General features: G+C 35.7%; 1 protein-coding gene across 2 annotated transcripts in view; it reads right to left on the bottom strand.

The window, feature by feature from the left end:
- LOC129787859 (homeotic protein ultrabithorax-like) overlaps window positions 1–23,463 on the bottom strand; it is a 124,312-nt gene that overhangs the window by 60,638 nt on the left and 40,211 nt on the right. Inside the window, exon 2 of one of the 2 annotated variants that reach the window (XM_055823680.1) lies at window positions 23,364–23,414. The exons of the other annotated variant lie outside the window; for it this stretch is intronic. Within the exon in view, the coding sequence (XP_055679655.1) occupies window positions 23,364–23,414 (51 nt within the window). The remainder of the gene's footprint in view (window positions 1–23,363; window positions 23,415–23,463) is intronic. 2 annotated transcript variants of the gene reach the window in all.

Genomic DNA, 23,463 nt, shown 5'->3' with positions numbered 1-23,463 from the left:
TATAGTTGGGGGGCTTTGATTTCCCATTCTGGCCAGCAGATATATGTAATGTGTAGCACATAATATAGGTAGCAAATGGGCGGTAGAGCGCATTGGGGGATTTATAGCGACGAAAATCCATTTCATAAATGTCATAAATTCTCATTCTCACAAGCCACACACAGGTGAAAGTTAAAGGGTGATTTATGGGGTGAAGAAAGGTACGTGAGAAAAACACACACTCTCTGTATGCTACACGGTGCAAGGGAAAAAAGCTCGAGAGGGCGGGAGGAAAGCTCACCCAATTGCAACAATATGAGGATGTTTTTCCGTTTTGTTCAACAAACCACGCAAAATTGTGGTTGTTTTGCTCTTTGTTGTTTTATTTGCTGTGTGTAGGATTTGATGTTAATGAACCTATACACTAGGGGGTGGTACAATCATGTTGAGAGTGTGGGTGATAGAGGATATTATATGTTACAGGTATACATAGCCACTCCATGTAAACAATAATTTTTTGATCATCCAGAGCAAATATTTTGATTAAATTTCCTTTGGAGAAGTTATATAGAAAAGAAATCCTTCTTCCTACATTTAATTGTTTAAAGAAAAAATTTGTGATTTATATTTTTTGTCTTTTAATGATAATTTCAATTAGGAAATTAATTTCAAGTCTTTGTTAAAATGAATTAAAAGTAAAAGAATTTAGAAAAGAAAAATGAGTAAATCAAATACATTCTACTTAAAAATAATTCAATTATTTCCAAGGGAACGTTAGAATTTGTCCAGAACAATTATGTTCATTTTTTGTTCAAGACTTTTTCTTGAAATTTTTAGATGAATTTGTTAAAAATATTAGAACGAAAATTTTACAAGAAATGAATTGAAATAATATTCAATTTTCATTAAGGGGTAATTATCTGAATGAAAATCTTCAGATAACGCAGTAGATAAACGTTTCTTGGTCTAAACGAAAATAAGATTAAGGACATAAAACATTGAAAGAACTAAATTCACGTTAAAAGAGTACTAGCTTCAAGTCTAAAATGTACCTACTAAATTTAATATGAAAAAAATCTATTCGGTTTAAAAGACTCAGATTTAGGATCTTTATCATCATATTCTTTGGCCTGAAAAGAAATTTCTTTCACTTTTTAGTAAGTATAAAAGGTTGTCTTAAAATATTTAAATCCTATCCGTTCTGGACAAAATGTAATAAGCCTCAGAACAAAGCATTGAGTAATGAAGTTTGCAGTTGACACAATATGAAGTAAATTCATCTGTTACAAATTCTGGACTAAAAAACTGAAAGACTTCAGACTCAGAATTTATCTAATTCAATGAAATTTTCAAGCTTTTCTCAAACTCTTACAGGGTCAGCTTCACCTTATTCTCCCCTTAAGATTTTTTTCTAGCTTCTTATTAAATGAAAAGAATAAACTCCTTCTCGGGAAGGTCGATAAATTCCTCTCTCAGTGTCCAAGAAATGTGACAACCCCCCATTTTCTTTGTAAATGTGACAAACCACCACCCCCAAAAATACATACATACATGGGGGTTGGTTTGGTGTGGAATAAATGTATTTGGGTGAATGGGCGTCGTACGGAAGTGGTGGTTGGGAGTCACGAGAGCTTGTCACAGGAAGTAAAGGTCTCGAAAAACAATCCTCATTGGTGTGCATAAGCACATAGCGAAAGGCAAACAAACACCGTGTTCCGTTCACCCTAAAACTAAGGGGGTGGAAATGCGAGATTTGTAAATGCAAGTGGCATTCATATGCATGTCGACCCCACTGATGTCTTTGCATGTAATTACAGGGTGGTATAGTTGTGGGGATTTGGGGCTTTTTGCCCGTGTCGCCGTGAAGAAGGCTTTTGTCGACGTGAAATACGGGGCTTTGATAAGGCAAGACGAATAATGTGGGGGTATTTATTTACTTACATTCACTCTCTCTCTGCTTCTCTGGGGGTGAGTAAAAACCATCCTCGCCATTTTGGGGGAGGTTGTTGAAGCATTTTGAGAAGGCGAAAGTTTTGCGAGAAAATCCCAGGGAAAACGAGAGAGAGGTGGGGGTGGTTTTTTTCCTCCCTCTTCGTACATTTCTAAAAAGCTCCATTTAGAAAGTTGTGCGAGGAATAAATGTAGCAAAAGCTCTCATGTGGTGATCCCTAAAGCCACGGTGAGATTCATCAAAAGTTTCATCAGCGCACTCACTCACCCCCCATGCCCCTCCTCCCAACCCGGAAGCTCGGTGAGAAGGCGAGTTAATTCTTACCTGAATGGGTACGGAGAAGACACATTTAAATCCCCGGCACTAAGTCTGAATATTTTATTGGTCGTATTTCAAAGTTTAAATTAAATGTCAGTCCTGAGCTATGTGTGCTAAAAAGACCACCCCATTCGGGGGCTTTTTCCACACACACCCCCGCATGTGTGTGTGTGGTAGAGAAATTTTCCACATTTTGGAGCATTTAAAAGCTTCGCCGCAGCTTTTGTTGACTCGCACATGAGCTCAATTTACGACCAAAGCTTTTTGTGGGCGATTGGTGGGTGAAATGAGGGGCTCAAACCACCCCATCGGCTTTGCCTTTAAAAATTCCCCCCCCCCCTCCCCCACACATATCGCATTTAAAAATACAGTTTGACAATCTCTCTTGTGAAACTTTTATTATATGCAGAGTTTCGAGAGAGGAGAGAGCTTTTTTGGGGGGATGTGGGAAAATCTCTCTTTGCAGGAAAATCCGTACAGAAAAGCCATTTGATGGTGTTTTAAATCAAAAATGCATTTAAAGTGCATTTGCCAAGCTGAGAAATCTCTCTCTCCCTCTCATGCCGACGACATTTTGGGAATATTTCGGGGGGGTATGCCGTTGGGGGGTTAATGGCAGCATAAACGATTTCGAATTAATCTCGACTGGGTGAAAAGTGTGGCATACAAAGCGTGGGGGAGGGAGTTGGGCTGAAAATGTTGTGTAGTATTTTCTTATGTGCTTTGGGTGCTATATGTGTGTGCATACAGTGAGATAAATGTAGAGCACTTCGGGAGGAAAACTATGAATCACTCGAGGCATTGAGCAAAGCATGATAAAATTCTATTTATGGGCAATAAAAGTTCGCTTTATTGACTCATTTAACAAGGTGCTGAACGGAACTCTAAATTGACTCGATTTTTGATGTACCGCATGTTGGAAAAATATCTCCAAGATGATTTTTATTTTCACGTTTTGCATAAAATTGTAGGGGAGGGTTGAGGGTGTTTTATTGATACCTAAAATTGTCTACTTGACAATCTGTTTAGATAGGGGGGTGAAGCAAAAAAAATATTAGGAGAACTCTTTGATAATAATTCTTTTTAAAGACTTTTTAAATAATTTAAAAAATCTTTTTAAAAATCTTCTGACACCCCTTTTGCTAAAGAACTCAAAAGAGAATCACCTATATGTGTAAATAACTCACAAAAGAAAAGAAAATTTGAAAGAAAAGAACATCAAAACACCATCTTTCGTTCTTTTAACAGCAATTTCTTTTGATCCCATGCCCGAAATTACGGCAAATAAATCCCTTGAGCCCATCAATGGCAATTGAGAGGAGGTTAAATGGCATCTAAATGCTATTTATGTCTCTTTTTTCTGCTTGTTTCCTCCTCATACATACACAATTTCCCCGTTCTTTTGCCCCGTTTCTTAATGTTGGCCGACTTCCTCTTTGATCACGACGTGACCCGTAAAAAAAGAGCATCCACACACACGCAAAACACAATAAATGGATGAAGATTTTCCTGTAAGTACGCAGAGTTTTTAAATAAAAAGGAATAAATCGAATATAAATCCCCTTTGAAAAAAAAATTCAAAATGCTCGAGTTTTGTGGCTTACGGAGACTTTTCCTTCTCTGTGAGAGACTTCTCGTATAAACACGCACACGCGGACATTTATCTCCATATTAAATCTTGATTTATTTCTCTCCAATTCAATATACATAAAACATAAAATGGTGTGGATACCTGGCATGAGAGTCTTATGTGTGCATTGTTGAATGTCGGATTGCATGCAACATTCTATATATGAGGAGATGGTGGACGCCCTTTCGCGAATGTGCAAAAAAATACCGCAGATTCGAAGAAGAGCTGCGTTGGCGCTTTTTTCTTCTTTCTCTCCCCCCCCCCCCCCCCCCAAAAAAATGCTTTCGTGTCGAGGGAGCAAAAATCTCGTATAAATAGTGTTGTATGCTACGGAATCTCCTTTTGCGAGGGATTCTGCTGTAGCCCACACAATTTTCTTCCTTCACCGTCTCAAACCACCAGCAGCGGTGTCTCCGTGTTTATCCCTTTTGGTGCACCCCGCGAAAAGGAAAGCAGTGGAAGCAAAAAAGAGGAAAAACCCCCTCAAGGAGCGAGAAACTTTTATTTTCAAATAAAATCCATAAATTCCAAATGGTTCATTGCGAGACAATTTAGGGACTTTCTTCATCTGCTTTTGCACCCTCGAGCTTCCCTTTTTTTTGCCTTCGTCTCCTTCTCATCTTGGCATCATTGGCTATGTACTCAATGTTGACTTTAAAACATCCTTCCGCTCTCTACAAAAGGGTTGGTGTGGTACGGGGTTTTCTCGATGTATATCCGAATAGGGGTTTAATTACCCCAAAATTATTTAGAGGCCCATTTAAGTGTCTCAATTGTGCTCAAGTCTGCTTCAGATATTTTTCTTTTTCATTTGAGAAATTTTCAAGGGATGTTTTGGCTTGAATATTGTACTCAATCTTAGCATTTTTAAGACGAAAAACCGAATAACCGTTTTAGGTTTTAATTAAGGACTTTTTAGGCTAAAACTAAGTTCTTTTAAGGGTTGATCTAAATACTTCTTTAAGGCTTCTTGTATTTGAGCCTTTTAGGATTAAAGTCTAATTAGTCTTTTAGGACATTTTAGGCTTGAATTTAGTACGTTTGAGGCTAAAACTTAATACTTTTTAGGCTTAATCTCTAAATACTCTTTTAAAGTCTGATTGTCTGATCGTCAATCAGAAACCTAAGACAAATCCAAACAACTTTTTTTAAACTCGAATTTAGTATTTTTATACTTGATCTTAGTTTTTCTTTTAAGGTTTTCCAATTTAGTCTAAACCTTTTTAGGATTAGAATCTGAAAAAAAAATTAGGACTAAATTTAATTCTTTTTAGAGATGATCTAAGTAAATATTTTTAAGCCTTTTGACCGCAACCTGAACCTTTTTAGAATTTGAATCTGAATAACTTTTCAATGCTTAAATTGAATTCATTTAGGCTTTAATTTAGTGCTGTTTAGGCTTGTATTAAATAGCTTTTAAAGACTTGGATTCAGTCTTTTTTCTATTTGAATTTATTATTTTTTAGATTTAAACATAGTACTTTCCAGGTAAAAAAATAAAAAAAAAAATCCTAAAATCTGAATATTTTCATTTATCAAGTTTTAATTTCTTTAAAGAAAATTCTTCAACTTCTCTAACCATTTTCCTTTTAATTCTTTAAAAGTGAGTAAAAATCTGATGTTTGTCAGAAAGATTTCCTTTAGGAGGAAATGATTTTTCATTGTAGCTGAATGGAGCTCGCACAATGCATTAATTTAGACAACGAGGGAGCTTTGCTTTTCTCCCCCCTTAATAGTCTTCACGGAGTAATTTCGAGCTCCACGATGGTGCTATTTATGCAGAAACTTCCGCCTGGTTAACCACACGCGCCTTCGCCATCTTGCCGTGAGATTTACGACGAATTAAGCGGCAAATGGGGGTGCGATCCCCCTCCATCTTTCACACACAAAACTACGTGGTGGGTCCTTTTACTAGCGCGCGAGGGTTTGATTGCAATTTCCGATTTGTCGTGCAATCAGACAATGAGATCTCTTGGGGTTGCATCCACCTTGGGCATGAGGGTGCAATGGGTTTGGTTGCAACCCCGTGTGTCGCGTGCATTTTCATGTGAGACAAAAATGGGGATGAAGCTACCCCGTGGGGAGGAAGGGGGTTAAAATGACCACGAGGAGCCCGATTGTGCCATCATAAAGTGTCCTCGTTGTAGCATGTGGCGCGCGAAATTGGGGGTTGCCCATGGAATTTATTCACTTTCCAATGGCCGTGAGATGAGTGTGGCGTTCGCTATATAATGTTTGATATTTCTCCCACCCCTGACCCCAGCATTGAAAATCGCAATAATTTCAATGCACCAAGCATCGCGAAGCATTGCAAAAGAGCGCGCATACTTTTGCACCGAACATTGTAACATACATACAGTTAAAATTTGAAAACCACCCCTCCCTCCGAAAACGATTGCAGAGAACGCCTCATAAATATGAGCGGTGCGATAACTCGATAATTATGTCCGCTTTTGTTTATTTCGCACATCGATTACCGCCTTTTGTATTTATATGCTCACATTTATACATGATTTTATGCTCTTCCTCCGCCAGTTATATTTTGCTCTGTCCCTCTTCCACGCCGAATCTCTCCTGTGGCCTTTTTGCATTTTCTCTTTTGCTCCCCATTCTGTCATCAATTCCCAATAATCACATTTGCAGAACGAGATTCTCTCTCCACACCCCAAAAGTCATGAGTATTGGTTCCCCTGAAACCGCTCTCCGGAGACCAATTTTGTTATTCGATACGAAAGGAAGTGCAGTGTAATTGATGAGAAAATAATTTTGCAAATTATTCATTGGGGCCAATAACCCCCAACCTGCAGTAATTGTGTGGCAGCAAAGATAAATTAAAAGGTTTTAAAGATTCTTTTTTTATAGCTTGAAAATTAATGTGTTTTAGTTGTGGTACCTGATAAAGATTATCAGCCAATATGTAAAGAGATATGATATGCAATAAGCTGAAGATCATTGAAGAAATTTTTGTTTTCTATTTAACTTTGAAAAAAAAATTAGTACTCTTTAGTACAAGAGAAAATCTTTTAAATATTTAAGTTGTGTTTCTTTCAGGCACAGCTTTTTAAAGTTTCTTTCCCACAAAAAAAAACCTAATTTTACATCAAAGATTATGAAAAATATAATTTCACAAGAAATAAACAAATATGTGTACTAAATTTTATCTCTGTACTAAAGGGACTATAATTAACATTACAAAATGTTAATCGAATAGAAAACAAAGAAATAAAAACAAATCGTTAATGAGACGTTTGGGTTAAATATTCATTTAAATATCGAGAATTTTTTTTATGTATATCTTACTTTCCTAAAAAAAAAGTAAAAACTAAAATTATTGTTTTTTGTAGAAAATAATTGTATTATCTAAATTTTCAAATGTTTCTCAAAAAATATAAGACAAAAAAAACTGATTCATAAATCTGTCATATTTGCAAAAGAATTATGTTCTAAAATTTAATAATTTGTACTAAAGTGATAAAAAATGTTTTTTTTTTAAATAATAATTTGAAAGTTAGAATTTTGTTTAGTTTTTTCTGTTTAAACTAGTTTTTTTCTATTTCAACAATGCTAAAAACTCGGTTTAGTACATGTTCTAAAAAAATATTAATTTATTTTGAAAATTATTAAATTTTCTTGTGATCTTTGAAACACAAATAATCGATGAAACATCATATTTTTACAAGAAGTAAAGCAGAGAATTTCATTAAGATCTTTTAAGTTAAACACCCCTCGGATATTTTACAAAATATTTTATACATTTTCCTTTGCAAGTCCCCGCAAGGTTAAAGATTTCAATTAAAGATATTTCTATTAACCAAAGAATAAATTTTCTAATCACTCCAGATGGTCAGAATTGATTATATTCTTAGTTAAGAGATCTCTTTTCTTCTGATTCTTTGGGTTCTCTTATTGATACTCACACACACACATGCGCGCTCGCGGCAAGTGATCGTGTTGGAGAATTGATTGAGATTTTTTCCAGGTGCTATCGCGAAGAATCAGTCGGTTCACGTCTTCACTATACCTTCCACACACCATATGTGAATAAATATTCTCCCCGAAAATGGAAGACAAATGTATTGCGTGGAGGGATTTGGGGCCATGCGGGGACTCAACTGGGGATTGCATAAAGCACGGCGGACTTTGATGAGGCGGAAATGTGTTCACAATGTTATTTATTTAGCCCCCCCCCCCCCTCCCACAAGTAAAAAGTTTATTTGTGAATAAATTTTCAATCGCAAATTACCCCCGCATAATCACCTTTTTTGCCACATTTGGGACGTTACCGCGCCATGATAAATAATTCTGAGATAATTTAATTTAGTTGTCGAAATGGCTAATTTGTCGGCTGGATTGGTTGGTTTGAATTCACGAAAAAAAAAATGTCAGGGGGCCTATTGATTGCTATATGTGTGGCAGGTTGATCATTAGTTATTCGAACTAATTAGCCAATTGTTGGGTGAAATTTGTGGCCAGCAAGAGATGGTTTTGCTGTGTTCTCGTTTTTTTTATTATTCCCCGCTCCAGAGGGGAACAGAAATCTGCAGAAATTTATCATTTTCAGCCGGGGAATGGAAGAAAAATCTTCGTTAGGAGATAAGAAAAATCCCGGCACTAATTGAACACGGATGCCCACTTAAAGGTATATAATAATGAAGGCTAATTTGAATTTTTTGCCATTTTTAATTGGGAGTTATCGAAAGAGGATTTAAAGGTTCTTACTGCGAGTAATTGCTAAAGTATTTCAGGTTGATTCTTCTCAGCCATTTTTGGGCTCTTTCTCTCTCTCGTAGAAACAAAAAGAGAAAGTCTCCGAAACAAGAAATTTCGTAAGAAAAATAAACCTTTTCCCTCTTGCGCAAAAAAAACCAACCCCAACAATGAGTTTTGCACGCTTTCGCCGAAAAAAAAACATCCCACGCATGTTGGAAGTTTTTTTTTCAGAAATTTATGAAATTTATGATTTACCTTTTCTCCTTTTTTGCGCGTCATACGCCATAGAAAGTTTCTTCCCAGAAGGTACGCAATGCAACCCTTAACTTTCTCTTCCATTTGTTCCTCGGAGGTTTTTTTCTGGCCCTTTACTTGTAAAACTTTGCACAAAAAAATCGCAATAAAAATTATGACAGCCCTTCAACTTTCTCGACAACGAAAAAAATGAGCAATAAAATGAAGACACTCTATGGGGAAGGTTTCTTTTTCGCACAAGACCGGTAAAAAGGAATGCGAAGGACTTTAGCGCGCAACATTGAGAAATGCACTGAAAACTAAAATTCCAAATGAACACATTTTTCCCTCAAAAATTGACGGTTTGTGATTTTTTTCCGTTGTTGTTTGTGTATTAATGCAAGGAATAGGTGTGTACCTCCATGGGTTGGGCTTCGTATGGCAGCCATGGGGTAGAAAATAATAGGGTTTAGAGTGGGAAAGGAATGCAAGGAGGGAAAGAAAAACATTTAGACGCGTACAAGGTGAGAGGAATCATTTGATCAGTGTACTGTGAACCAGAAGAGAGGAGATTGCAAAGGAAAGATGTGGGCTCAAAGAGTGGTCATTAAGTTGTGCAAGAAGGCTTTGGTGCAAAACTGAGAGTTTAGCGAGCATTCAGTGCATTTTAATTTAATTAAATCGCTAATGATGGGGTTTGTCCTGTGTGTAAATACAAAGTGCGCCAATTGAACTGAATTTGTGGCAAATTAAAATGATAATTAAAAATTCTTTTCCATAGAGGAGCAATGTTTGTTTAATAAAAATTGTTTTAAATTCTATTCTAAATAGTTTTAGGGGAGACTAGGACAATGAATATCGTGATGGCTCAGCAAAAAATCAAGAAAAGCTCCTAAGAAAGATTTTTTTCAAATCAGATCTTTTTTTTATAAATTTTTTTTAACGAACTTTTGATTAGAATTTTATTTTAAATAATCGAAAGGGATTTATCCAAATAATGAATATTGGATTTATTAAAAATTACCCAGAAATACTTAGAATATTCGCTAATATTGAGAAATATTCGCATAAAAATTCAAAATATTCTGTAGATGTGAAGAAAAATCGTCGGAATAGCGATCGGGAGAAGGAGGCAAGAAAAACGCATTCTGCATTCAGCGACGTTTCGAATAATTTGTATTCATCCTCAGGGTCTAGGAACATATAAATTTTACACAGTTGGATTACTAAGATTGTTAAACAAATTATTCGAAACGTCGCTGAATGCAGAAAAAGTTGCGTTTTTCCTGCCCCCTTTTTCCTACCGCTTTTCCAACGATTTTCCTTCACATCAACAATTACGGTCATTAAATCTTATTCACATTCTGTAGACAAACATTTCCCTGTAAAAATTTACATAAAAAACACCGAATATACTCAGATTTTTCCGAATATTTTGTCTCCAAAAAATAAATTTTCCAAGTTTTCCGCACAAATTTTTTTTTCGCGGGGCCTTTGCCATAATTTTGTCAAGGATCTGCTGAATACTAAAATATTCGAAAAATATTTCTCAAGTATCCGCTAAAAGACTTTCTTTTTATAAATTATTTGTCTTAAGAATTAATTTGTATTTTTTTTTATCTAAATTTTCTAATAAAATATATAAATCAACACCCTTGAAAGTTTCTTAAAAGCTTAAAAAGCTTTTATACGATAAAATCTCATTCAGTCAGATTTTTCTTTGAGATTTCTTTTTGGTTCAAAAAGGGAAACAAACAAAATAAATTCTCAATCTTGGACAAAAATTAAGAATTCAGATGTTGACTTTTGCAGATAATGCCAAAGATATTCCCAAAAGATCTCCTCAGCCTTAACTCCCTTTAAGGGCATGTTGAGTTCAACAGCATTTACAATTCCCTATCTCATCAACTCAATCCCAGCATGGTTTGTTCTTCTTCTTTTTTTTCTCAACGTCAATCAGTTGGAAGCCTCCTGTTCATCTCTCCCCATTTATGTGTACAAGAAGGGAAAATTATCATGCACTCCACATCGCCATTTGCACAGCGACTCTCGCTGAGATTTGCACTGCGAGAGGAGGTTGAAGAGTTCCACCACCAAAATGTGCTGCTGCTGCACCCGAGAATGGGAGCGTTTCCTGCTGACGTGGGCTGTCAGGTATAGGTAGGCATAGGGGGGCAAAAGAGATCGCTTAATGAGATGGTTTGGCGGGGAGACATGTCGGAGATCTTGTGGGCATCTTTTGATGTATTAATACCAAACTCCGGTGGAAGACGGTTGCCGATCAAGCAAAAGGGGGGCAAAAGAGGATACACAGAGAGAGAGCCCATGGAGGAATTTTCAGGCAATGTGCTGCAGCTCAAAAATTCCTCCATCCACTTACGGGCAAAAGAAAATTGAGACTTCAAACCTGCTCCGCGGTCAGAGCGGCAAAAACCCACCAAACTGATTGGTTAAATATAAAGAAGCAAAATGTTTTACGATAAAACGTGCAGCAGATTTATCTTGCGCGTATTGCGCTTTTGTACATAATTTATCCATCCGCAGCCGCTGAACTCGAGTGCGGCTCCAGCGTCTCCACATACGGTGTGTGTGGATGGATGTTTCCCGAAGAGGGCACCAGCCTTATTGCTCCGTGCTGTGGATGCTGGGATGCCGGGCAATGTTGGAAAGAAGCACGGGGCGTCACACCGCAGCCCTCCCTCCATGGACACTTGCTTTATGGGGGCAGTTGGAGTGACTGGACTCAAATGAGCTTGTTATTATCGCACTTCACTTCCATATAAATTTCACGTGGATGAATGAGGCGCACAAGTGAAAAGACGCCCATGCTATAAAATTGCAATAAAAGCCCCAATAAAGGCCTATTATTAAACAGTAAATTGCAAACACTGCTCTTTTGTTGCCACTAATAGTACTTGAGTTGGTTAATTTTTAATTTATGCACACACTTATGACCCACCGGGGCTCCCCTGTAAATCCCATCATCTTATACCTTTGAGCTTTTATGAGAGCTTTCTCGGGGAGGGTGGAGCTTCCACCCAATAAACTTACTAAATAAACACTCTTCGTGGGGCTTCTTATTAATTTTATAACTCAATAGAAATTTACAAAACGTGTCTGTTCTTTGGCGAAAATTATATATTCTTTTATGCTTCTTTATACATTTATGCTCACGCGTGTTTAGGTCAATATATTTGGCAAATTTGCGAAAGAAAGGTGTGTATGTGTGGGCAAGAAAAAAAGAGAAACAGGTGGAAAATTAATGAAATTAATGCATAAATTTGCTTTTGAATTGAATTTGTGAGAAGAATAGATTATTTTTTAATTATTTAATTATATAGTTTGATTCCCTAACAAAAGCTTAATTTAAGCTTCAATTCATTTAGCCTGGAATTTTATTAAAGATGAGCTTTGTATTATTTCTTTGTTCAATAATTTTAAACATGATTAAAAGTAATAATTAAGATTTATTCTTGATTTTATGTTTGTTTTATTTTCTTTAAAATTGTATAAAGAATAATTGTTGAATGAAAATCATGACTAGTAACCCCGGCTCAATCGTCTTAAAGATGAAGTTTTTCTAAACTAGGTTTAACTCTTTTGAGCTAGACTACCATTTTAATGCAATGCTTAAATTTTTTAAAGTCATTTCAAAGGTTTTAAGGAAGCGCTAATTGTTTTTAGGCTAGGCTCGAGTTTTCCTTTTAAGGTTAAATCAAGCTGAACTAAACTAGTTAGGCTTAACTTAAGAAATGGCCTAATTCTGTTTCTTAAGACAGGCTTAAGTTTTTAAGTCTTTACATTTTTAGATCAAGCCATTTTTTAAGTTAGGTTTTTAAGTTAAGTAATTAAAAAATTTTCTTATTTACTCTCTTTGATCGTTCATTAGTCAAATATTAAACAATTTATTAAAGAATTTATACTAAAGTGTATATATGATTAAAAATTATTCGGGAAAAATATATAGCTTGTTATGTATCTATTTAATTTTTATTTTTAGTTTAATTAAAACTTTATTTATTAAATTTTCATTCACAAGAATAATAAAAAAAGAAATAGATTTAGAAAGAAATAAAACTTCAAACTAAAGCTTTAAGCTTTATTTTTCCTTAAATTCATTAAGATTTATTCTCTTTAATATTACCTATCATATCATCTAATTATATACTCGCAATCTCACCTAGAGACCCAAATTTCCTTGAACCTCACAGCAGTAAGGCACACACCACTGAAAGTCCAAAGACTGGAAGCACAATTGCCTCGTAATTCATGTAGGAAAATGAACCAGCAATGCATCATAGCTCTGACCCCTTTACCCATAATCAAAAAGCAGCCCCTATGAAGTAGGTTAAGAGGGATGAAGTTCACCCCCATAGAGCCCTATATAGCTAGGTTCTCCACCATTCTCAGCCGCATAGTTTTTTTTTTAGGTTGAAGTTCTTTTGTTGGATAGAAGTTGGAGCAAATGTTGGAGCTGGTTGCATGAGATGAGTTTCGGGGCTTGTGAGATTTATTAGAGGCGCGTTCCGCCAAAGATGAAGCCCCACCATTTTTCACACTCTCTCGAGCTGAAGAGTCACCACCCCGCTAGGCCGAATGGCCAAAATATCTAAGGCCGAAACATACCCGACACCACGCAGCCATTATTGCGTCATTATTTTGCCACTAACACACACACACACGCGGCCTTTTACCTCTGAGACGGTTCGATGGATGACTTTCGGATGTTTCTTCCTTTTAGCCACATTTCACTACCAACGCGTAGGTTTGCGGACCCAAAGTAATCGCGATGTGTGCGGGGGTGCGTGCACGACGTCCCCATGCGTAAGGGACGCGTTGCAGGCAGAGTGTGTGAAACGATAGAGACGCGCGTGAAAGCCATTCCCGACGCCATTCGCGAGGTGATTCATGAAGATGGCAAAATTTTAATGGATGTGCCAACATTAAGGAAACAAGTGCCGGCTGCGAGCATGCGCATAAGTGCAACATATGTGGGGGTACATATAAATTGCAAAACAACCGCCAAAACACGTGAATGGGCAATTTTGGCTACAACTTCTCTCTCCTCTCTCGGTGCAAAAAAGAAGTGCGTGGAAATTTGCTCGAAGGCTCCATCATATTGCAGCTAAAAGATGATGAGTTGTTGGTTGGTGTTTCATGTGAGATTTTGTGATGCATAAAATGTGATTATGCGGTCCAGAGATAAGAATCACGAAGCCCCAGAACATTCACAAGAAGTGTCGAAAAATTGTTGTCTTCCCCATCTTGGGAATTGATGGTTATTTTTAACGCCAACAAAAGAGTCTTCAACTCGGAGAAATATATAAAATGAATTTAGCTCTACCGACGGGATTTTCTTCATGTAGTGAAAACTCACACAAAAGTTAGTCAAAAGTGAAAATAAACTCCATAAAACTGTCAACTGATTGAACATGGAGTACATACATTGCTATTCATTGAGCTTTTCATCTCTTTTCCACAAATTTTCCCTCTCAGCCAATGTGGCTCTATTGCTAGAGTTGCTACAACTCTAGATAGAGATACGATGGAATGTTCGTTTTAGTGTTGGGAAAATGGTTGTAAATTACACTGTGGGACTTTGTTTGTAGAGCTTTTCTGTGAATTTTCTTTTCTTTAAAATAATCTTTATAGATGTGTGTGCTTAGAATTATTATCTTTTGTCTTAATTTTAAAATTTGTTTTAATTCTAGAAAAATATTAAAGATTTTTTGTCTCGACTCAACTTTTGGTCAACTTTAATTAAGCTTCGGGCTCAATTTTCTGAGTTTTTGAGCTTTTAAAAATTCTTTACTTGGTTCTAGTGGTTACAGAACTCATCTTTCAGTCAGAAAACTGTGCATTCTGTCAAGAAAAATTTTCAAAATGAGAAAAAAAATATTTAAAAGTTCTTTTCTTGATTCTAATCATTACAAGACTCAATTTTTTGCCAGAAAATTGAGCTTTTTGTAAGTAAATTGTTCTAAATAATCAATAGAATATTCTTCTGACTAAGAATAATTTTTTCTGGCTTTATAAAAATGTTTACATGTGCAATAAAATAATTTCCTTTTAAAAAATTTTAAAATAATTTTTTTTTAAAATAATTTTTTAATAATTAATAAAAGGATTCTTATTCAAGAATATTCCAAGAAAAATGTTTTAATAAACCTCCAGAACAAAAATTTTCTTCTTATTAATTTAATCGAAAGAATATTTCAATCTCCAACACTTTGAACTCATAATTTTGTTGCTCAGTTCATGAGATAATAAAATTGATATTCTTTGCGCCTCCAAAAGAGTCATTGCCAAGCCCATCATGCATCACATTCTTTATCAAAAATAAGTGACAGATTTTCTTTTTAAGAGGCAAAAAATAAATCTCCAATGAGAGAGCATCTTTTAATTGTGAGAACATCGCCCTTAACTTGCCCTTTCACTTCAATTTTTCCATTCTATTTTTTTTTCTTTTCTCCTCCCCCAGCACTGGGGGGCAAATCCTCGTATTTTTTTCCACACTTTCCGGGTTGTGCAAAAGCTCCCCGAAAGCTTCCCCCTTAGGGGTTGGAGTGAGGGGGTATGGGGATTTGGGATTAGGGATTCAGCAGTTGTGAAAGCGAAATAAATTTCCTCCCTTGGAGTTTGCTACACAATATTTTGCCCCCCTCGGGCCACCTCCTTATTATTTGTGCTGAGGTTCTATTTGTGAAGAATCCACCCCATAAAGTTGGATTCTCGCGTTGTGGATGTACAATCTGTAAGACTTGCTCTATATCTCACAGATAAATTTATTGATCCCTCCACAGTAAATTTCTTTTATTCGTTCCATTCTTACCCCCGTTTTCCGTTGGAAAATCATGCGCACACGTATGCCCCCAAAAACGACACACTTCTACCCGAAAAAAAATCCGTGGAGCTCCCCCAACCACTCTCAAATGGGATAAACATACTCCCCCACCCCCACTACCCCCACCCCATCGACAGGAAGTTCTTTACGAAATTTTTAATCAATTATTTCAGTGCCATCGATGCCCTTGGATCTCTCACGAAAGCGGAATCTATCTCATCTGAAATAGAAGAAAATGATAGCAAACTATTTCCGATGCCACGCCGTGCCAGCCAATCGGTAGTGATATTGAAGTAAATAAATCGACTTGCAAGTGCTTTACGCTATCTTCTCACGCAACAATAACATCTAAGCTCGAAAAGACACAGAAGGAGTCAACTGAGAACGTTCTTTCTCCGGGATTTATCGTGGAGACGTTTATTTTTTGTGCTTTCTGTCGCTTTTTTCTGCTTCTTGCACTGTTTCTCCATCCAACTCATTCGCTTCTATAGTTAGATTTCATTCCAAATGAACGCCATGGTGTGGTTAAGGTGCTTCAACGAAGGAGTTTTAATTTTTTATAATTATTTTTTGAGATTTGATTTAAGGAATTGTTGGAGAATTAACGATTTTTTATTAATTCATTCAATGAAAGTTCTTGAATTTCTCTTTTGAATTTAATTAGAAAATGCTTTGATTTTTTATTGAATAATTATTGAGCAATATTTGCCCAATAATTACTCAATATTTTTATTTCTATTATTGAGAATTAAAAACTTTCTTTATATTTTCAAATTTCATGCAATACTTGGCACAATTAACATAATATTTTTCTAATAATTGCTTCCGTTTTAATCAAGGATTGAAGTAAAATTTAACCCAAATATTCAAGTCAATATTTGCTCAAATATTGCTCAATTCAGTGGGCTATACAACGTTTACTGCTTCAATAAAAATTAGGCAAAATATTTTATTAATTATTCAAATCTTCTTAAGAATCAAATGAAATTCTCTTATTTAGTACAATCTTATCTCATTTTCTTCTAAATTTTCTTCAATTAATTAATTTAAATTTTCTTAAATAATTCATTTTAGTTAAATTTTCATTCCTTCAAGCTTAAAGCTTCAACAAAATATATTAAAACTCCAAAAATCCAATAAAGCACATGATCCATCACACTCTATGCTCTTCTTGCTGCTCTTTTTTTTTTCTTCTTCCACCCACTGAAGAATTTTCAATAGAAACATATTTTCATGCAAAGGAAATTTCTTACCCCATTTACATATTCTTGCTGCAGAAAAACCTTTTTTGCCGTGTGTGTGGGTTGAGGGCAAAAAAAAGGCGGAGAACGATGGAAAACAATGTTTGCATGAGGCGGGAGGGTTTTCATTCATTTCCATGGGAAAGCTCATGAAAAAAAGGGAAGTCTTCAGCATTTTCATTGGCATGAATTGACTCATGAAAATGTTCTTCGTGAAAGACAAAATGAAGTTGTTTTGCTTATAAAAGAATCGCAAATAATACAAAAAAGAATGGTGAAAAGAGCAAAAACCCAAAAAAAGACAAATTCAATTGCGATATTCTCACGAATTTCCCATCACACGATTTTAGAGGAGAGAATTGATTTGATAGGGTGGTGAATGGGGGCAGGGGAGAGAGTAGGTGGTTTTGTACAGTGAGGGGTGGATGGGGGTTGTTTTTATTTTTCCCAGTGTTGTGTGGGGGTGGTTGTTTGTGGGAATCTCCCTGGGAAATCGTGAAATGTGGCCATTTGAAAACTACTTGATATCGATTTTTCGTTTGGGATTTCTCTGTGTCAACAATAAATCACACGGTGGGGCCAGAGGCAACCCCGCAGCCACAGAAACCCCCGGGTACAAGGGCGTGGCACCCACATTTTGGGGCGAGAAGCACACACACACAGCCGCATGATATTTCAACCCCCGAATTTATTGTCCCACATAATGCTTTGCAACAGAATCAACTCAATTTTAATTTGAATACCTCCAAATCGCCCCATAAATCTACCTCTGCCAACTTTTTGATACCTATGTGTTGCCAAAAAAATAAATAAAATAAAAAAGCTCCCACATTACATTGTAGAGAGAGAGAGCTTTCACCCACATTTTAGCATCAAACACATAGCAGAGAGTCGCAGGTATTGTTGCAAAAAAAAAACAACCCTTTGCTGTGCACGTGCCACACAACAAATCAAACGGCAAAACGCCAATTGAGCGTTGATTAAAAATTCACAACATGAATGTGGTAATTGTTGACTAAATACAATTTATGCCACTCTTCTGCAGCCAGCAAAACTTCAGTGGATCCCGACGATGGACATGCACACGACACACGGCGGGCAAAAATGGTGGGAAAAAAGGTGGGTGGGCAACACACCGGAAGAATTTGCATATAAATTGGTGGAATGTGTTAGAAAAAATTGAATGTTCTTCAACCCTCCCCCCTCCTCGCTTCAATGTTCTTCCGGCAAAGCTTCGTCACTGGCAACTTTGGTCGCTTTCTATATCGAAAATTATGTGCACAATGTACAAGGAATGATGTCAGAGAATTTTCCATGTGGCTGGTGGAAATTCATCAGGAGAAAACACACATCTTCTCCAACATTGCAAAATGTTGGTGGTGTCGTTCATAAAATTTAATTTTAGCCAATATGTCTGGAACATGTGGTGACATTACTCCATTTCAATGGCTTCTAAAGTTTTGCACTTCTCGCCTCCACTCTTGTGCTTGTCTCAAATAAATTCCTCAATTCTCGTCTGCATTTCCCCACACCCCACCCCTCTACGGCAATTTTCCACCGAAAATTGGGGAGATTTTTCACATGAAACATGTTATTTTTTTCCCCCGGGTTTAGAAAGGAAAATTATTTGAAGGCAATTTTCGTACAAAAAAAGAGCAATATTTGACACAGAAATTGTATGTGAAAAATTGCTTAGAAAATATTGAAAGGCTCTAGCTTATTTTCCAGCTAGTAAAAATAAAAAATGATTTAATTTTTAATTTTAAATGAAAGAAAATGCTAAATTTTAAAAGAAAAACTTATTTCAGCGTTGTGTTTTAATTTACAGAAAGGAAATGTGGTAGTTGAGTATAACGTCAATAGTGGGCGCTGATGGCAAACATTGAAGCTTTAAATTGCAAAACATTAAAGATTTGTTTTTTAAACATAGTGCAAAATACTGAAGAATTAAGGAAATTTTTAAATAATCATTAAAGAGTTTAAAGAAATTTTCGATTAAAAAATTTTTTTTTAAAATTTTCTACGAAATAATTGGTTAATTATGAGTTAATTCATTGAGATACGAAAAAAATTTAAATCACACCTACTTTAAAAGGCTTTATGTAAAGCCGAAAGCTCTGATATGAAAACTCTGGTGTTTTAATCTCAAACTATACCGATCCGACGAAAAATCCGGAAATTAAAATCATATAAAATTATTCTAATTTTGTTTTAATTTTTGGTTCTTTGGAAAATTTCCATGACTACAAAAATAAATAATTATTTTTAATGAAAACTCTTGCAGAAAACTTCAACAATTTCGCTCATTTGTCATTTTCACACCTCAGTGCAAATTTATCTCTTAGTGGCAATAATCAGAAGTACAAAATTTCCTTTCTATTCATCAAAACTCAACGCTATAAATGAAATTTTCCCTTAAAAAAACTTCACAAAATTTAAACGATTTAAACGAATTCAGTTCCTTGAAAAGCATTTTGAGACAAAATGTGCAATTCACAGAGCTCCCACACACCCAACCACCCCCTTAAAAGAAAAATCTCCCAAAAGTGAAATTTATCTCTTCCCAGAGATGGTCGTAAATTCAATTTCGAGCTCCACTGACAAATTGATAGGGTCTCGGAGATGAATGGAAAAAAAGTGGCGGCAAATCCAATTTCTCCAGAGACAGCATCGCCCGATAAATTGTGGTTTGGTTCGAGCCATCCACGTTATATGTATACATTCATGTGAAATTAGAAGTCAATATTCCGCCCCGATATTGAATATCTCAAGTGCGTAGAGGCCTCCAGTTTTTTCTTTTTGGAGGATGGAGGGAAGCCTCCAATTTCTTAATGGAACCACCATGCCTAAAAATGAATTCACTCCCCCTCTCGACCAATAAATCAAACATTAAATTTCTTATGCAATTAGCGAATGTGATTTCCAAAGAGTGAAACTCTCCCCCTGAAATTTCAAACTTTGTATTCTCCACAAGATGGAATTTTTTGTGTGTGAGTGAACTTCTCCAAAAAAGCAAGAGTTTTTGATGATTGCATATTGAAATTTAAATTCGGGGACTGCGGTGATATTTGGCGACAAATTTCTAATGAGGACGCTCCGGGGGCAAATGTTGAAAGTCTTTTTTTCGATGACAAAAGCTCCACGTAAGGCATTGGATATATTTTGTCACGTACACACCTTTCCTATTGCTCTCTCATTCCCTCCCACGATGATTTCTCTGAATTGTTTGAATTATAGATAAAATCTTAAAGATTTTAATAAGTTTTAAGAAGGATTTCTTAATGAGAATTGAACCTCAAGAAATTGAAAAGAATTTTTTTTTTATTAATTCAAATTAAATTAATTAAAACCTCATCAAAGCTATATTTCCTTTATGGGAGCTTTCAAAGGATTAAACTATCGCAAATAATTTTCCAATCACATTGAGCAAATTTCCACGTTCATTTGCAATGTGTACAGAGAAACTTCCGGGAAAACTCCTCCCCGCAATGCTGTCACACCCGGAAAATTCCTCCTCCAGCTGCGCCCCAGAGGTCACGGAGGAATACCCGAAAATTCTTTGGTGGGGAGAAGTGTCGTTCGTCGCGTCCCAAGAATCCACGCTGAATAGCAATTAGGTGTTGACGTGTTTAGCTTGGAGTCTTCTCTTTTTTTTTTGGTACCCTCCTGTGTCTCCCCCCGCACCTCGTCCCTCGATATTATTTGTATACACACACGGTGAAAATTCCAAATTGGATTTGTGTATAAATTTGGACACTGGAGCCCCCCGCCCCGTCAAAAGAGCTGGAGATGCGCGGTTTATTTTTAAATTGGCCTCTTCAGGGCGATCTCACCATACTTTCTTCCAAACCGCATAATTGCTGCAGTGCTTCAGAATATAAATTCCTTGAGATATTTTTTTTTTGAGTGATCTTCGTGATCGTTCTCGTGTGAAAATTTTCTGTAGTGATCGTTCAGATTTTTTCTTAAGGTGGCTTTAAGGGTAAATATTCGTTGGAGTTTCTTTTATAAACGTGCTGTTTAAAATATTATTTGACAGAAGGACTTAACAAAATAAATTAACAAATCCTTAAAAGGACTATTAATTAAATGAAGATTGTCAAATGTTTCTCATGACGTGACAAAAAACTGACGGAAAAATTTGATAATCTTATAATTTTTGACAAATTTTACATCAATTTATGAATTTATGACAAAATTCTAATTTTTAAAGAAAGTTTGTGATGTTTTAAAACAAAATTGGTAAAGGCAAAATGTCTAAAATTATCTGTTAAAATTCAAATTCTTTTAAAATTCTGAATGAAAAAATTTGAAACAGATTTTTTGAAAAAATGTCTTTAAAGTACATTAATATTTTAAAAATTTCCCATTAATTTGTCAAAATAAAAGCTGTCATAACAGAATGAGCGCAATATTTTAAAAATAACGATCGTTATAAAAGATGAATGATCTCTACAAGCAGGACAAACTGCTTATTTAGATGAACGATAAGCCTGATCAAATTAGAACATTTCAACCACTCAGAACATCTGTTTTATACAACAATCTAATCATTTTTTTTAATAACATATAAAGCAAACCAAGAGGGGTGCTTGGGAAGCAATTAATGTCGCCAAACTTCCTGACCAAATTTCCTCTGCGAAGGGAAATATGACAAATGGGGGGCAAATGAGTGAAAGCAATTAAGGAAAATATTCACACACATTCTTTTTCTTCCTCCAAAACAATCAATTCCAATTGATGCGGAGGAATATATAAATAAACAATGGAGGAAGTTTTTTTTATTCATGTATTCCTCCATCGTGTTTGTTTACATTGTAATCGAATGCAGACACACAAGTTGTGAATTAATCAGCCCCAAAATTGAAACAATTAAACAAGTTGAGTGGCGCCTGTAGATACACAAATAAACAAAAATGCGAGTTCTTCTTTGGTCTTTGCCTCTTTGGGTCGTCTTCCGCGTGTTTTCTTTTGTATGTTGTTCCAGTGCGGGAATTTTCTTTTCCAGTTTTCTTGGAGAAAATTGCAAAATTGGCAAAATGGAGCGAGGTTTGACCCGATTTCTTGACCAATATCGCTGAAGAAAATTTTTCTTTGAGGGGCTCTAAAATTAACCCCTCACATTGCTGATCTCTCGTGGCCATGCGCCTCCAAATAGCCGTCAGATTGCGATCAAAATGGAAATTACTGTTATTGTTTGTTTATATGCAAACCTCTTTAAACATAGAGTCAACACTTGAGAGAATAAGAGCGGCATGCCTTTGAGGTCTGTAAGATTTATAGCGAGTGATTTTTTTTATTCCTTCGTACGTTCTTTTAGATTTTTGCTTTTGATAGAGTCACATTTTTTTCAGTATTACCTCAAAGCTTTGTGGGGGGAGGAACCTATGTACATTTTCTTTCATCTATATAATTTTCCCCAAAATAAAAGCCTCCTTGGAGAGGATTCTTCTGTCGTGAATCATGCACATGGCTTCAGCCATACAGAATTTAGTCACAAACCCCTCATTCCTTCCCAAAAGTAAGAAAAATAAAAAGAAGAAGAAAAAAAGCTTCTGTATAGAATTTTTTAAGACACGAATATTCAGAAAATAATTTGAAGTTTACCTCTTTGCGCGGAATTCCTTTTCAAACGCTGTGTGGGTGGATTTTTTGGCATAATTGATTTTTCTTTTTCCAATTAATCACAACAAAGAAACAAAAAGTTGAAACGAAAAAAAAATTTAAGGAAAAAAAGAGAAATTAACGAAGAGGTGAGGAAACTCAGGGTTTTTCAAAATGTTTTCTCACCCAGAACAGAATAGGAATGATAAATAATTCATTTTCGAGAGAAATTAAATGCATAACATTCAATAAGCCGTAACAGCATTGAATCTTCAACACTTTCAGTCGATTGGGAAAATTATCTTTTTCTCATTCTTCCCTGCCGCATGCTTAGGAAGACACAGAGATGGGTTCATTTATTCCTTTTAAAGGATAAAAGAAATTCCCACATGTGTGTAGTGAAGTGGAAGAAGAGAAAAATTCTTATTTTACCTCAAACGAAAGTCTAAAGATTAGAGATTGGCAATACTGACGGCTTAAAGTGACAAATAAATGTGAATAATCGTCCCAAGGAGCAATGTTTTCTTTTCAAGATTTCCTTGTTTATTTATTTTAATTCTTCGGAACTAATTAAAAAGAAATCTTTTTGTAAAAAAAAAACTGTTTGTAGCGAGTTTCGAACTCGAGATTTTTTGCTCAACTCGCTACGCTTCAACTCATTAGGCTAAAAATTTCTTGTAATTTCTTCAAGCGATTTATGGAATGAATTTTTTTTCTTTCTTTCACATGAAATATTAAGAAAAAATAGCTCCTTGGGCACAAAAAAATTGAAAATAATTAAATTAACACATAAAGGTTGTAACACAAAATAAATTATAAAAAATAAAAAGTAATAACAAAAAAGCAACTTACCTATCCAGTCTGGAAGCAATGAGCCCGCAAGAGATTCTGAGTATCTCTTACCTGGAATGAGAGGAAGAAAAAAAACGAAGACGTGTAAGAAGTGTGTGTT

The sequence above is a fragment of the Lutzomyia longipalpis genome, chromosome 1 (assembly GCF_024334085.1).
Source record: "Lutzomyia longipalpis isolate SR_M1_2022 chromosome 1, ASM2433408v1".
NCBI lineage: Eukaryota > Metazoa > Arthropoda > Insecta > Diptera > Psychodidae > Lutzomyia > Lutzomyia longipalpis.
This window is presented reverse-complemented; position numbering and strand designations above follow the sequence as displayed.